The sequence below is a fragment of the Liolophura sinensis genome, chromosome 7 (assembly GCF_032854445.1).
Source record: "Liolophura sinensis isolate JHLJ2023 chromosome 7, CUHK_Ljap_v2, whole genome shotgun sequence".
In the NCBI taxonomy this organism is placed as follows: Eukaryota; Metazoa; Mollusca; class Polyplacophora; order Chitonida; family Chitonidae; genus Liolophura; species Liolophura sinensis.
In genome coordinates, this window is record NC_088301.1 from 37,032,704 (window position 1) to 37,048,281 (window position 15,578).

At 36.0% G+C, this 15,578-nt stretch overlaps 1 protein-coding gene across 3 annotated transcripts; it reads left to right on the forward strand.

The window, feature by feature from the left end:
• On the forward strand, positions 1-15,324 carry LOC135471257 (ceramide kinase-like). 3 transcript variants are annotated; one of them, XM_064750414.1, is made up of 14 exons: positions 47-84; positions 1,393-1,565; positions 2,049-2,517; positions 5,425-5,652; positions 6,295-6,423; positions 8,671-8,734; positions 9,611-9,756; positions 10,208-10,282; positions 10,630-10,776; positions 11,115-11,190; positions 11,789-12,099; positions 12,977-13,176; positions 13,645-13,793; positions 14,671-15,324. In XM_064750414.1, the coding sequence occupies exons 3-14, from the start codon at positions 2,346-2,348 to the stop codon at positions 14,774-14,776; spliced, it is 1,803 nt and encodes a 600-aa protein (XP_064606484.1). In that variant the 5' UTR covers positions 47-84; positions 1,393-1,565; positions 2,049-2,345; the 3' UTR covers positions 14,777-15,324. The 3 variants fall into 3 exon arrangements, with proteins under 3 accessions (XP_064606483.1, XP_064606484.1, XP_064606485.1); XM_064750413.1 differs by lacking the exon at positions 1,393-1,565 and having other exon boundaries at positions 1-84; XM_064750415.1 differs by lacking the exons at positions 47-84; positions 1,393-1,565 and having other exon boundaries at positions 1,875-2,517.
• The last annotated feature ends 254 nt before the right edge of the window (positions 15,325-15,578 follow it).

Consider the following 15,578-nt stretch of genomic DNA (forward strand, 5'->3'; position numbering starts at 1 on the left):
AACATGGCGGCATATGCTTGTACAGTAAGACAAGAAGGCATATATACTGAAATCCTTCACTTGGATGAGGTCATGAAACAAAGTGTTGGTATTTTCTTCAACTGTTAATTATGACAGATATATAGCGGTAATGAATTTGGCTTCCACTTGGCTTGCGTCCTGGTTTAGTAAACTACATGTTCCCGTATGTAGCGCCTGTAAAGAGAACGGCTAATGAGCTACAGCTACAGCGTATATCATGTGTGTTTGGGCTAGGCTAAAATTTCCATGTTCTAGAAGTGGGGAGTTCATTGATTTAGTTTAAGGATACGTATATGTATGTGTATTTGTGCAACCATGCCTAACTATAGTTTACACTGAAATGGTTGTAATGTACTAGTGACGAAAAATAAGTAGTCAGTATTTAATATTCAGAATGAATCTAGTTGTTAGGCCTATAATTAATTGTGCATATGGCATGACAACACCGCCACAAAATCATACAGGTCGAATCTGTAGTAAGATGAAGGCACATGCATTAATATGCGTCTGGCCTCTCTAACATGCATCATTAGGTGTGTATATTATGGTACTAGGTGCTTGGATTTCTGAATTATTATTGTGCATTTAAGTTACTGCCTAAAGTTCTCAAACTAGAAGACTTCAGGCACAACCTATTCATGTTGTCAGTCTGCCATATGTTTCGAAATAATGCGCAGTTTGGTCTCGTACAGTTCTGTTGCCTATTAAAGTGAATTAATTAATATGTATGGCCAGACTGTACTTCCCTTATGTCAATGGATGAAGGATGGGAACAGTATTAGAATTCAAGCTAAACAACTTTTCAAGCAACACTTTCGACCAGCAGTTTTCATGGTAATTTCAGAGTTCACTGAGAGTATATATTTGTACTCACAATCCAGAATATTATACATGTTATACTATATATAGTCCGAGCTAAGTTATCATATCCAACAAGCTCTGTGTATAATCATGTACAGTATGGTTGTGTACGTGCTATAATGCAGGTCATACTGACATGTGCATTAAACAAAGCTACACATTTGTATCACATAGAAATGCTAATTCATTACCTATTCCCATAGTTATATTTCAGAAGTATACATTTTTTTTTATGTCTCTCTTAATTGGCAGCTGATCTGACAACTTCTTATGGAATATCCTAAATTTATATTTATGTCTATTTTTTTTTCACCTGATGTTTGAATCTTGATACAGTCTAGTCCACCTGTGCAAAGAGTTTGTGATACAAGTAATATATTTCTTTTCATTTTTTTTTATGGCTGCAAAACACTTGTGCTCTCTTCAGTACAGTATGCCTGCATGGAATCCATAACAACTGATTAACTTCATTCTGTTTTGTGTGTCTGGGGCGTTTTCTGCATACTTTAGGCAGGGGGTATCTGTTTCTTCTCGGACATGCTGTTCTGATGAAGTTAACGCTGGAAAAATGCATGAAATAGTGGAAAATGACACCCTAATTTCGAAGGAAACTCAGGGAGCAAAAGTGTACATCACAATAGGTCTGCATGCAGGCAGGGACACTTGCCAGGCCCCTTAAGATGGTAAATGTACATGTGTAATACTTTATTTAATTGAGTTTAGTACATTAGTGAGATTCATTAATGTTGGACGTAGGTTTCCTAGTTTACAAGAACAAGGCGGCAGTTTTAACGACTCTCATTGGCTGAGAGGCTACACACCACTAACATAAATTACAGGATGTTAAAGTTGAAAGACGTCATGGACTTAATGATTTATGCCAGCTTTGCTGTTTTCAGGCTTTACATGTATGCCGAGGAAAAATCACAAAATTATGCAGCAGGCACCACCAAATAGAAAAAAATGTGCTCTTTTAAGCCTATAGTGTCATGTTTTTAAATCTGCTTCAAAATAAAATGAGTGTAATTATCTGAGATAGGTATTTGTCACTGTGACTTTTAATAATAGCATTTAGCTCATACAGGTTCAGCTTGACAGGCTTTAGCATAGCACCTAAGCTGGGCATACCAATTGTTTTATTTATTATTTTTTTTTTTTCTTTGTAGGCTGCTGGAGTACCAAGATCGCAGATGAGTGACCCTGTCCTGTATTCTTGTCATATGCCAAGAAACGAAAAATTTAATTTTGACCTCTTGTTAAACCATAAATAAAAAAGTAACATCAAGGTGTATTCCACACATTTGATATTGTGATTTGCAAGATTTCACACGTAATTAAAGCTACCACAGGCAAGTTGTGTATGTACTAATTCTCTTGGAAATGACAGTATCTTACTAAGTGTAACAGAAGAGATTTGAAAGCATACGACGAGCATTTTACTGCATAAAAACAACTGACTGTCAATGGCTGATTCAACTGACTCGAGTATAATAAAGCAGTCACAGTTCAGGTTATTTGAAACTGTCAAAAAAGTCTCCTTTGAGTTAGAATGTGAGTTAATGCTGCGAGCAGACAGCCTTAGCTGGAAATGGCAGTCACCTCCTCCAGAAGGAAAGGATATAGTTGCGCACACAGGTAATTTTTATAGTTAGCAGTCTTTCTTCTGTTTCAGTAATAATAATAAACAAAGATTTCTGGCTACAAGCCCACCATAATAGTAATAATCTGCATGAGTATAGTATGCTATATTTCACCTACAGTTTGGTACCACTTTCAGAGGCTTTAAAATGATACCATATAGATTCCAGCACTTAAGTTTATCTCAAATGAAATGAATGAAGCTTCACAAAAAATCTCTTTAGGTAACTTACATGTATCATGTGGGTGTATCAGTCAGAATCTAGTAAAATGTGTCATTTGAAAATTGCTAAACTTCAGGTGAAACAAGCACCCTGTAATCATCTTCATTATCGTCATGGGTATAGTAGATCATGATGTGTATTCAGTATTTTATAATTTTTATTATTTTTTTTTTTCTTTTGCATATCATTTTGTGTGCTCATTTACCGTCAACAGGGTGAAGATAAGATTTCCTTCACTTACAAGAGAAACGTTTCATTTTTTTTTCATGTAAATCTTTTTCTGATGTATTTTTGTTCATCAGAATAAGTGGGAAAAGATAGGAAAATCAGTTTTAAATGATGAAAGGCATTTCCATATCTTGAATATGTAGAATCTCTTTCAAAACTGCGTCATCATCTTACATACACCATAGCACTATTGAAAGAGATATTTCATTTGCCTTGTTGCTGACAACTGTCAGCACTGAGTGGTTAAAGCAATAGGACTGGTTGGCCTGGTGTTGGTATAATATCACCGGATGGGTTGTCATGTCTGGTATCTTTGGCATGATACTTCAGAGACGGCACCACTTTGGCAGCATAGACTTGCCGCAAGAAGACACAGTATATGTACACACACCTAATGATTCCTTGTCACAAGATTGAAACATTGTTAAGTGCGCTATAAAATCCCAAGAATACTTACATACACACATTTGTTTCCCTTCTGCCATTGTGTACTTGTAATGGAGAGTTTTGTTCAAGCAATGATTTTTCCTGCAAAGAATGCACAGCTTTGATTGAGAATGAGCTGATCTGAGGAGTCACACCTACTACATCTTTAATTGGTTCCGCTATAAAGTTCTAGTCAGAATGTGTAAATTGGTTATTTAACCTTCATTAAGCCTCTGCTATGTGAGGGCCAGGGGAGTGAACTAAACTTGAAACCAGAAATTTGAAAGAGGAATTGTCTTATACACAATAAAATTCATTATGGTCAAGCTGGATGTATATCAAGTAAGTGTTCTGATCTGAGGGTTATACATAAATTTCATTTGCAGAGCTCATTTTTGCGGTAATTAAGTACAAATTTAATGCCATGTCATGGCTCATTGGGAAGAAAAAACATTTTCCTTACCAATGTATTGTAGGATTATCTTAAGTACTAGTGGGCTCAGATCATCCTATGTATCAGTACTGAAAATATCCCTGTTTTCAATAAATGGAGAAAAACACACAAACTAACATTTTAATTTTATTGGTTTTAACAAATGAACTCTGAAAACTTTCAAACCTTTTTGCATTTTATTTAAGTTATTTAAAGCTGTAAATCGAAAGGTTAAAATTTCAGCAATAATGCATTGATGACTGGGGATTCAGAATGACCAGGATTCAACAATATTTGTACATCACTGTTTTAAATTCTTCATTTACATTGTAAACTTAATTTCTCTCAATGCACAGTGTGTGAAGAATCAAAAAACGTAACTATAAAGGTACAGTGGTACATGTACCAGTAATCAAATGAGTAATGGATATGTGCCTGTAGCCATGTGGGGCTGTGATTGTGCGCCCCATTTGGAGCTGCTGAACTGCTTTGGGTGGTAATTTAACTCCAGTGACTGTTTCTCATGAACACATGTGGAAGTTAAGTGTCAATGTTCCTCAGCCAATCGTCTGATTATCCTTACAGCCAGCCTTTATTGCTGACCTATAATTTTAAAGTGCTTTAGAAATTTGATCGGATGAACATTAAATACATTCCAGTGTAGTGACCTTTGGGGAAGTTCAGAGTTCATAGGAGGTGATAGTTAGCCATTTGTTGCTTCCTCCCGGTTAGTTACACAATCTGAGGAGATACTGTATAGATGGAGTCTGTAGATGTATGGTGACATTTTCCGGTACACTACAGTAGAATACATCCATATGCATTTAACAACCCAGTGTCCTAGATAACACCACAGGAATGTCAATTACAGAAGCTTGATATTTGACTAATATCATTATGCATTTCCACCCAAAAGGAATGAAAAATGCATGCAGCCCACATGTATGTCAGTTGTAACAGGCCAGTTAGATGATCATGTTTGTTTTATGCTATTCTCACAGACATATACACACACCCCATATGGACAGGCATTCATAATAAATTTTTTAAAATCGTTAAAGTTTTAAAACATACATTATTCTCATAGAGTAACTGAAAAATGCGTAAATTTTACAATGAAAAGTAATGGTGGATATGAAATCTCTAGGTTATTGCAAAGGAATAAATATTATAGCAACATTCAACAACAGGATTGCAGAGATCATAGTCACGTCCTCTTAAAAATTCTCTTTTCCTCTCCTGTATTTTTCTGACTGAACATTCCAATTAGTGTTGACTGAAACATGTCAGTATTATGTGTAGACACATATGTAATTGGTTATTCAGTTGTAAGATTTCTGAAGGTCTATGGGTAAGAGAAAAATCTTTTGTGAATTTTAATGATTACAGATATGCTGTGATTAATGCAATTCAGTTATTTAATTAATTAACTAATTAAAATATATGAAGATAGAAAGAGCATGATGATACAAAAGATGAAAAAAATGGAGGTTTAATATTGATAACTCCTGCTTAATTTCATTTCACTTATATCTTATTTATTACTTTCTTTACGAGTTTGTATGTCACCATTTTCATTGTTTACTTCCTTAGAAGAAGAAGTCCGAATATCTTGGGTTTTAAGAGTGTTAGCTGAACCAGACGACATGGGAGATGAGACAAGTCATGCTGAAAATGCTCCAACCAAACTTGTCATCTACTTTGTCCGCCGGCTTAGTGAGCCAGATTTCCAGTACTGTGTTGATAATGTTACCCTCCATGGCCCGTCCAGTCTCTGTGAGGAGTGGGTTATCACCTTGACTGACCACCTTCATAGGACAGGTGAAAATTTTGTATTTTTTTAGGGTATTTTTGTTGTATATGTTTCTGGTTACGATCTTACACATGTATTGCTATTCCTTTCTTCGTATGAAAGAGCAAATTTCAGTGTGATTTATGCACCTGTTTAATATGGCTCAACTACATTAGTGGAGTTGGCTAACTTCAGGGCTTCACATAAAGTGTAATTTTATCATTCTACACGGAAGAATGTCCTCAGAATATGCATAAATTAACATCTTGCTAACATGCAAAAACTCGTGATGAGTACATGCTCAGTGAACCCTGCACAGTATACTGACTTTAGTAATGAAGTCTGTATGAAAATGAGGAAAGCCAAATGTGTATGTCATTTACATATCTTATCTTGAATTTGTATGCATTTTTAATCCATTAGTTAGTTCACGTTCAACACTTTATAGTATGTTTTTGATAAGCATCTGTTCAGTACATGTACTAATTGATTTAATTTATATTTATTTTATTATAAACATTCATAGCTTCATGTAGGTCATGTTGCTGATTACATGTGGTCAACTTTATTTGCATGTTTTTTTTTTGTTGTTGTTGTTGTTTATTGCTTTTGGCTTTAAGATTTTTATGGCCTTAGTAAGTGTTTTTCACTCCTTTTGTTCTTCATTTCAGCCCCTCAACGCCCCAAATCTCTTCTTGTCATCATAAACCCATGCAGTGGTGGAAAAAAGGCAGAGAAAATGTTCAAAAATGACATTGCTCCAATTTTCCAGCTAGCAGGAATCAAAACAGATGTAAGAGGTAATTTATAGGAATTATTTTTCTCTCTTGAAGATGTAATCTCAAATGCCTTTGTAAACCTAGACCATGTACACTAAGCCTTCCAGCCATATGTGGCATTAGTCTAGAGGTATGGAATGCTGTGAAGGTGTTCTCTCATCTCACTTCTAGGCCTACATATTGTGTCATGGTTTGAACAGCAGGTTTTGATATGACATACATGTACAGCTACTTGTACAGCTACATGTACAGCTACATGTTCATCTACTTGTACATCCACATGTACAGCTACATATACAGCTACTTGTACAGCTGCTTGTACAGCTACATGTACAGCTACATGTACAGCTACATGTTCATCTACTTGTACATCCACATGTACAGCTACATATACAGCTACATATACAGCTACTTGTACAGCTGCTTGTACAGCTGCTTGTACAGCTACATGTACAGCTACATGTACAGCTACTTGTACAGCTACATGCACAGTTGCTTGTACAGCTACTTGTACAGCTTCTTGTACATTTACATGTAGTTGTAGGGCCTATCCCGATGACCAGTGGCTGATTCTATTTCTAACTTAAACATTGTCACAGTGCTTGCTTTTTGGCTATGGAATTTTGAAATTTTGACACATTTGTCTTAAGATAACATTGAGGAGGTGGTAAAAATTTTAATTTACAGGGCTCAGAAATAAACTCTAAAATCTTATTTCAAATTTTGACTGTTCCCCTACAGTGACAATCACCTTATTCTGAGAAATTGTTCTGCAATGAGGTTAAGGCCTCAAATCATTACTGGAGAATACCAAGTATGGTGATAGAAAATAATTTATACTTGTATAAAACCCACAAGTGTATCACTTGTATGAAGGCAGGCGGCTTTATGGATGGAGGAGGGAGCAGGGGAACCACTGCACCGCTCCATGTTCCGCACAAGCTTCATGGCATCAATTACAGTCAGAATTATATCAGAAACTCTGATCTCATGTGTCAGGAATAACATTCGATTTCATTTTGACAGGCCTCGATAGCTCAGTTGCTAGAGCATCCGCTTCAGGGGTGGTAGATCCAGGGTGACTCCTGGGTCAGGTCACACCTAAGACCTTGAAAGAGGAAGTTGTAACTTCCTCATTTGGCATTCAGCGTTAAGGGGATAGTCCAATGACTGGTTGACCTGTATCAGTATAATAGCTCGGGTGGGGCAGCTTACTTACCTTTGGTAAGTTGTCTCTGTGAAGCAGCACTAGGTAAAAGAGCAGTGGAAAATGATCCTGCAACAAGGAGGCACATTACCTGCACTCTAAGGACTACTTCATCATCAAATGACTGATAAATTGTTAAGTCAAGTTAAAGCCCAAGTGCTCACTCACTTACTCAATTTCATTTTGATAGAGCAGAGCAAAAAAAAAAAAAAAAAAAGAGGTATCATTCAGTCATAATGAAAACACCAACTGACAGCATCTTTATTTGATTTTAGCAGTGATTTACATACTTACCTATATTAATGCACTCATCCCTCTAAGGTATACATACAGTGGTGCATGTGCAGCGTTTGTACAAACAGCAATTATGATAATGGCGAGTTTCTCGAAACAAATCATTTTCTTGTTTCTGTACGTCAACACCATGAGATGTTATAACCAGTATACTAACAACAAAGTTCTGTCAGCAGTTTTTTTTTTATAATTTTTTGCTACAATGGTAATGTACTACCAGTACCTTGTTTATTTGGGATCTACATATATTTATTTAATTGATTGGTGTTTTATGCCGTAGTCAAGAATATTTTACTTACATGATGGCAGCCAGCATTATGGTTGGAGGGAACTGGGCAGAGTGGGAGTTCCCATGACCATCCGCAGGTTTCTGGCAGACCTTTCCACGTATGGCTGGAGAGGATGCCTGCATGAGCTGGACTTGAACTCATAGCGACTGCATTGGTGAGAAGCCTTTGGGTCATTACGTTGCGCTAGTGCGCTAACCAATTGAGCCACAGAGGCCCTCACGAACCACATATATTGTGAAGTGCTGTAAGAACCCTACATTTATGTTATTTTTAAAAAGAACATAATAGATTTTGCACACTGTACATATACATGTATCTTATATTAGGCAAAAGGTCCAATAAAAGGGCTGTATATTCATTATCACATGGGGTGTGAAATAAGTAATTCACTCTTCTGACTAAAGGAACGTAAAAGTATGAGTGTGAACAGATTTTTACTATTTTATCAAGCTTTCTTTATCTGTTTCTTTTTCACAGTGACAGCCGAAGCGAGAGACTCCTTCAACATCCTTGGAAATATTGATTTGTCTGTATTTGATGGGTAAGTGCTTTTAATAATAATATAATGCATGAGTTTGAAGATGCATTGTTTTAAAATATTCTTTTTGGACATGTTATTCATACTTCATGATTCATCATAGACTATGATTCATTCATAGTTTTGAATTTTATCTAAGACTATGGGGTATGTCTGTCTGTCTGTCTGCAGCTGTTGTCTGGAAAACAGATATGAGTCTGTCCCTCTGACAACCGTATAGTGGGTGTTTGTATACAGTCTTTGTCAGTTTGTCTGTCTGTAGCTGTGTTTGTCTGGAAACAGTTATGAGTCTGTCTGTCTGACAAGAGTATAGTGTTTGTTTGTATACAATCTATGTCAGTTTGCCTGTAGCTACATGTGTGTCTGTTTGTCTGGAAACAGTTATGAGTCTGTCTGTTTGACAACAGTCTTGTGTCTTTAACGAGCTCTGTGCTTGTTTGCCTCTCTAAAACTATTTCTCTGACAACTGTGTTGATTCTGTATACTTGACTACATCCATATTTGGCTGACTTTGTTTGTCTCTGTACATCTGTATGTCTGTTTGTCTGACGAACTCTTGTATCTTTTTGTCTGTCTGATAACAGTCATGTGTCTGTTTGTCTGAGAGCATTCTTGTGTCTGTTCCCCTGTAGCTCTTCCTGTCTGTTTTTCTTGAGTCTGTGTGCAGACTTTATTTCCTAGTGTGTTTGTCTGACAGCAGTCTTGTGTCTGTCTGTTTGTTTATCCGCAGCTATAATTTTGTTTTTTTTTCTGACAAAGTTCTTGTGTCAGCTTGTGAGTAGGAAGCTCATTATCTGTTGTCGATCTACAGGTCAGATTCTGTCTTTTTGCTGCTTTGTGTCTGTTGTCTGACAGGAGCTTACCTTTATCTGTTTACAGGCTGGTGTCAGTGGGTGGAGACGGAACACATTATGAAGTTATTGCAGCTTTAATACGAAAAACAATGAAAGATAAAGGCGTTGAAGAATTGACCTCTTCAACAGTTTTACAGTCTCCTTCCATCAGACATGGCATGATTCCAGCAGGTGAGGACAGTTATTCCCTTTGATCTTTCGTAGGGATCACCAAAAGTATTAAATACCCATCAATAATACACATGCATAATCATTTATGTCTTTAATATCTATATATCAGTCATGGTGTATAAGGAATGGTATTACTAGTATAAATTTACTTTTTTTTCACTTGTTAGTCCATGGATTTATCATAAAATTGGTGTGCAATCTGTAGTTTGCATATGCATACGCATTTGTTTGTTTACTGTAGCCATTTCTTGAGGAAAATCTTTTTCACATCATCAACTTTTGAATGTTTGTTGCAATGGAATTTTTACTTTGTACATGTTTTAATTCTGAAGACACACTGGATTTTCCATCTTTTGGGTTAGATGACCGCATTATGTTACATGTAGGCTTTGTAGGCTTAAGCCTAGGACTAAATCTTTAACATCGTCAACATTGTTAATTTGCATTACAGGGACTGGGAACGGAGGTCAGTTGTTTGCCAGTTACAGCAAGGATCCTGTCACAAATGCTATTGTCATTGCCTTAGGTATCATTCCACCTATTTTCTCGATTTTTTTCTTGCTAATTGTACCGCCCTTGACGAAGTTGGAGCAGGAGGAGGGTTTGTATACTGGAAGCACCCTGTCTGGTCTGCTTGTCTGGATTTTGTCCATGTATCTCCTCCCAAACCAATCCCCCAATTTTGATGAAACTTACCATACAGTTTGCTTATCATCTGAATTTGTGCATGCATGGGGTATTTCAGACATATGGATTCTGGGTTCTTATCAGATTTACTTTTCCTCAATGAACGTGAATATTCGTTTAACCAGATACAAGAATGTTTGTTCCGCCCTCCTCTTTCTTTTTTTATATGTTTTTCAATGTCTCTAGGAGATTCCAAACCAAGGGATATCTTGAGCCTTCACTGTGGTGACAAATTCTTGGATACTTGTTTCTTCGCCTGTGCTTATGGCTTAATGGCTCAAGCTTTGGACACGATGGAAAATTACAGGTGGACTGGCCCTTTACGGTTTGTGGGTAAGATGTTTCCATAACATTGCCCTTCTACCAATGAAATTAAATGCCTTACCATTTCCTTTGAATGCATTCCTTGGCAATGCATGCTTATATATGCATTCACATGAATAATTTAAGAGTTTTAAGCTTTTCCTTTTCTTGTCATGAAGACACCTTCTGTCCAGATCATTGTGCTTTTACAGGGCTTTCACTGACACTATTATCATAGCAAATGTGGTTGGGGTAAGACAGGTCAGTTTTTTTTTTGGTTTTTTTTTTTTGTATATAAAATATTTTTGTCAGTTTGTGATTAAATTGAATTAAAAAATTGTAATAGTTATTTTCACATTTTACTGCAGCTGGGTGTTTTGTGGGTATAGTGAAACATGCTCCAGTGCTCATGACGATAGATTATCTGCCTGGCAGGCCTTCTGTGTAAGTCTGTATTAAATATATATATATTATGTATAATTTTGTTTGTCAGATTTGTTGGAAACTTCAGTAAAATGTTGTGGAATAAATATTACACAATTTACCTAAAATAAATGTGAATAAAATTACTTGTCTGAGCAACCACTTGAGATCAACAGCCATGCTGTACCAACACTGCAGTGGTACTTTTGAAACTGTGTCAGTTTGTTAAAGTTTGTGTCTGATGGGAATCTGTATAAACTTAATATATCTTAATGATCTGGCCAGAAATGTTACGAATTCCAAAATTAGAAAATTAGAATTTTGCTGCTATGAAAAAGATATGTGAAAGACTTTAAAAAGGCATTAGCAGACATTTTTGCAAAGGATCAGCAAATTCAATAAAATTTTGGGTATTGTTTTAGAGTAGCAGAAATAATTAGCTTTCATAAAGTGGGCCGCATTTTATAAAACTTTTTCAATCTTAAGAATTATTTTAACACTATGAACAGTACAGGCATGAGTCTGGCCTTTACTCACAGGTAATGTACTGTCTATTTTTGTCGTTTCAGTATTGAATCATCAGATTATGTTTTTCTTATAATTTTCTATATTATATTAGGAAGAAAGCTGCCTCAGAACCTAAATCTAGCTCTGCAAAAAAGGTAAATCTGGATTCCATGGATGAATCCAGTGAACCCATAGGTGTCAATTCCCAGCCAGAGAGGACAGGAGAGAATCCAGTTAAGGCCAGACAAAACATTGAAGATGAATTGGCTGAACCTGGGAATGTTTCCCAACGAGAAGGAGCAGGGGAAATCACAAAAGCCAGCCAGGACATTACAGATGAAGCCACAGATCCAGGGGATGGTTGCCAGATGGACGGGGCAGGGGAAAAACCAACAGCCAGCCAGGAAGATGATCTTCCACCAGGTGCTCATTAATACCTTTAAAGTTGTCATGTTGATACATTAGTTGACAAGATCCAATGGTATAAAACATTGTTGGATATCAAGATTGCAGAATAAATATTACACAGTTTATTCAATATAAATATGAGCAGCCATTTGAGATCAAATTGTCTTAGGTTTTGTTTGATGTGTATCTGTATAGCTATTATACATCCCAATGATCTGCCAAAAAATGTTCCAAAATTTAAAAAAATCCAACCCCAAAATCAAATTTTTTCTTCTGTAAGCAAAATATACATGGAAGACACACTTTTAGGAGGCACCAGCCCTGATAGCACAGTTGGTAAACTGTCCACTTCGGGAGTGGTAGATCCAGAGTCAATCCGGGGTTGGGTTGCACCAAAGACATTAAAAGAGGAAGTTATAACTTCCTCGCTTGACGTTCAGCATGAAGGGGATAGAGCAACGACTGGTTGACCCGTATCAGTATAATGGCTGGGATGGGGCGGCTTACTTGCCTTCGGTAAAGTGAAGCAGCACTAGAAAAAAGAGTGGAAATCGGTCCTGCAACAAGGAGACACATTACCTGCTCTCTAAGGATTCCTTTGTCGTCATATGACTGAAAAATTGTTAAGTACAACGTTAAACCCCAAGCGTTCGCTCACTCACTCACTCACTTTTAGGAGGCTATAGTAGATATTTTTCGCGCAAAACTCCAATAAACTTTTTGCTATGATTTTAGAATAGCTCAGATGATTAGCTTTCATAAAATTGATAGATTTAAACCTTTTTCAAAATTGGAATCATTTTAATAGTATACTATAAATAGACTGGTACATATTTTAATGATATACAATAATTTGACCTGGTCTTTTTGTCAATTCTTGAATTTTCTTCAGGCTGGGTACGGTTACATGACAAGATTCTGGAGGTAGACATCTTCTGCTTTCCCAACATGGACATGGTGGACCTGAACCGCTATTACCTGTCAGAGCATACCATGGAAAAGGGCGCCTTCACCCTTCTGTACTCAAAGCCTTGTGGAAGGATTGCCCATATGAAGTTCATTGCGAAACTTATTGAGGGAAACTTGGAACAAGTATGGATACTGATATCTTTACTTTAATGCGTATTTTATTTATTTGAACCTGATTTGTGTTTATGACTGTTATCAAGAACTTTTCTCACTTATAAAGTAACAGTCTGATATTTGATGGCGGAACCCAGTCTTATAGCAAAACCACAGCACAAACCTTCCAACAAACAAATGGGTCAAATGGGCAGTCTTAGCCTATATAGCCATGCCCAATGATAAGGCTAGATAGGCCATTCCAGTCCTTACTTAATGTTCATATCTAAACTCACTTGGGTGAAGTATTAAATTTACTTGTGCAATATTGAACTTTTGAAGGACACCCTTGTTGATTAATTAAATTTTGTAATGAACACAATGAATAAAGTAAGGAAAAATACTATGTTGTGCTTGGTTTGACACAGTGAAGAATAATGAAGAGATCTCACATGCTTGCTGTATATTCAGTATTATGCGCATTAATGTGTTAACCAGGCAGTGGCGGAATGTGGATTTGTAGAGTGCATCAATGTGAAGGAATGCAGGGTAAGAGCTGTGCTGGACAAGGGAGACCGCAGACCAATGAAAAGCATCAGCTGTGATGGAGAGACAATTACCTCCCTTGGTGCTTGTTATGAAGTCAGGTTAGTTAAACATTTGACATTCTGCAATTTCTAGGCAAGTTGTTATTTTTTTTTTTTGTTTTTCAAAATTTTTTAAATAATACAGTCTACTAATGCACTGTTTGGAAATACTGAAATAATGGTAATCTGTAAGTTTTTTGAAGAAAGTGGAGTTTATCTTGAGTAAAGTAAGATACATGAATTATGAAGATTTGCCATTCCTTTGCTTGTCTTTGATAAAAAATAGAATATGTATTTTGTTGAAGTAATTAATTAATGACTTTATTAAGAAAAAAGCTCATGAGTAGACTGTCTGTTATTATATATATATATATATATATATATATATATATATGTTTTGTATGGAAAACAAAATGGGGTGTATAATATTGTAACTATTGTAACTATTCATAACTGAACATTACATTTTTGTATTATGTGGAGTGTTGGGTTTACTGTATATTGGCAAGGTCATGTCTCAGTGGTCAAGATATGCTTGCCTCTTAATCAATAAAATGCAAAAAATGGTGGCTCAGTTTTCTCTTTGGAGTGGAAATGCTCAAGACTCCTCCCCTTTCACTGGTCTTTGGGAATGGTAGAATAAGAAACTGAAAGAACTCTTACAAGGCTGATTATGTGGTCTAGAATGAAGGTTGTTTACCTTGTTAGAATATGTCATACACATTGAGCTAAACTGTGTGAAATATTTTGAGTGTGGTATTAAACCTGAATGAAAAAATTAAATAATTAAATATGCTGGATACATATTGTGGTGGGCATACCTTAACATACACAATTGTTGAATATAACAGATAGATATATACACCTTCACGTGGACGTGTAGAATATTAAATGTAAAATGTTAAAATTCAAATGTGCATAATGTGTTTCGTTTCAGGTGTCACCCTGGCCTGCTGGATGTTTTTGCCAGGACAGATGGTGGACAGTTGCGTGAACTGTGCAATATTGAGAAAGCAACATCACTGCAAGAGAAAACAGAATAAGTGCAAAAAGACAAAGACTTCACGGAATCTTTTGCCCTTCACATATCTTTTATATACAATATATTTCCTTTGTTATGATTTATGTTTTAAGTACAATGTTTCATTTATGTGATCATAATCATTTAATAAGTTGTCAGCAAACATTTCTGTGAAGAGGTTCACTTATTGTTAAAGTACTTCAGTTGACCAAATTGTGGAATGCTCAGATGGAATGCAAAGTGTAACAATTTTTACGAATCTGTGGCACTCCGTTATTTAGTTTGCTCAGTTTTGCATCTGAATCTGAAAACGTGCTTAGGGAGGCTGAAAGCTGTTCTCATCAGATTATCGTATCCAAACTTAAATCCATCAAAGACTGCAGTTCCAGTTTTTATGATTATGCAAAATATGCCAAACTGACAGAATATTTTTGAGATAAACCAAAAACTGCATTTCTTGGATAGGTATTATAAGTTTCTGACTTGTCCAATATTCTAATGTTGTCTAATTCTAATGAAACTAGAGAGTGTTTGCATTTCTGACAGTGATTTCACTTAATGAGAAAATATAGGAACTACGCATTGTTTTTTTTGTTTTTTTGTTTTTTTTGTACTTGTGATAATTGAACCTATTTGTTACTTTTGAAATATTTTAAGATTGGTGGTATTTTTATCCAATACTTCATGGTTTGTTGAAGTAGGTTATAAAGAGATGTATATCTATAAATGGTCTAATATTAAGACTTACGTAGCCTTAAAAGGCCAAGTGATGATTATTTTAAAGATTTTGAATAAAACCAACCTCTCTTCTTCAGGACACCTCA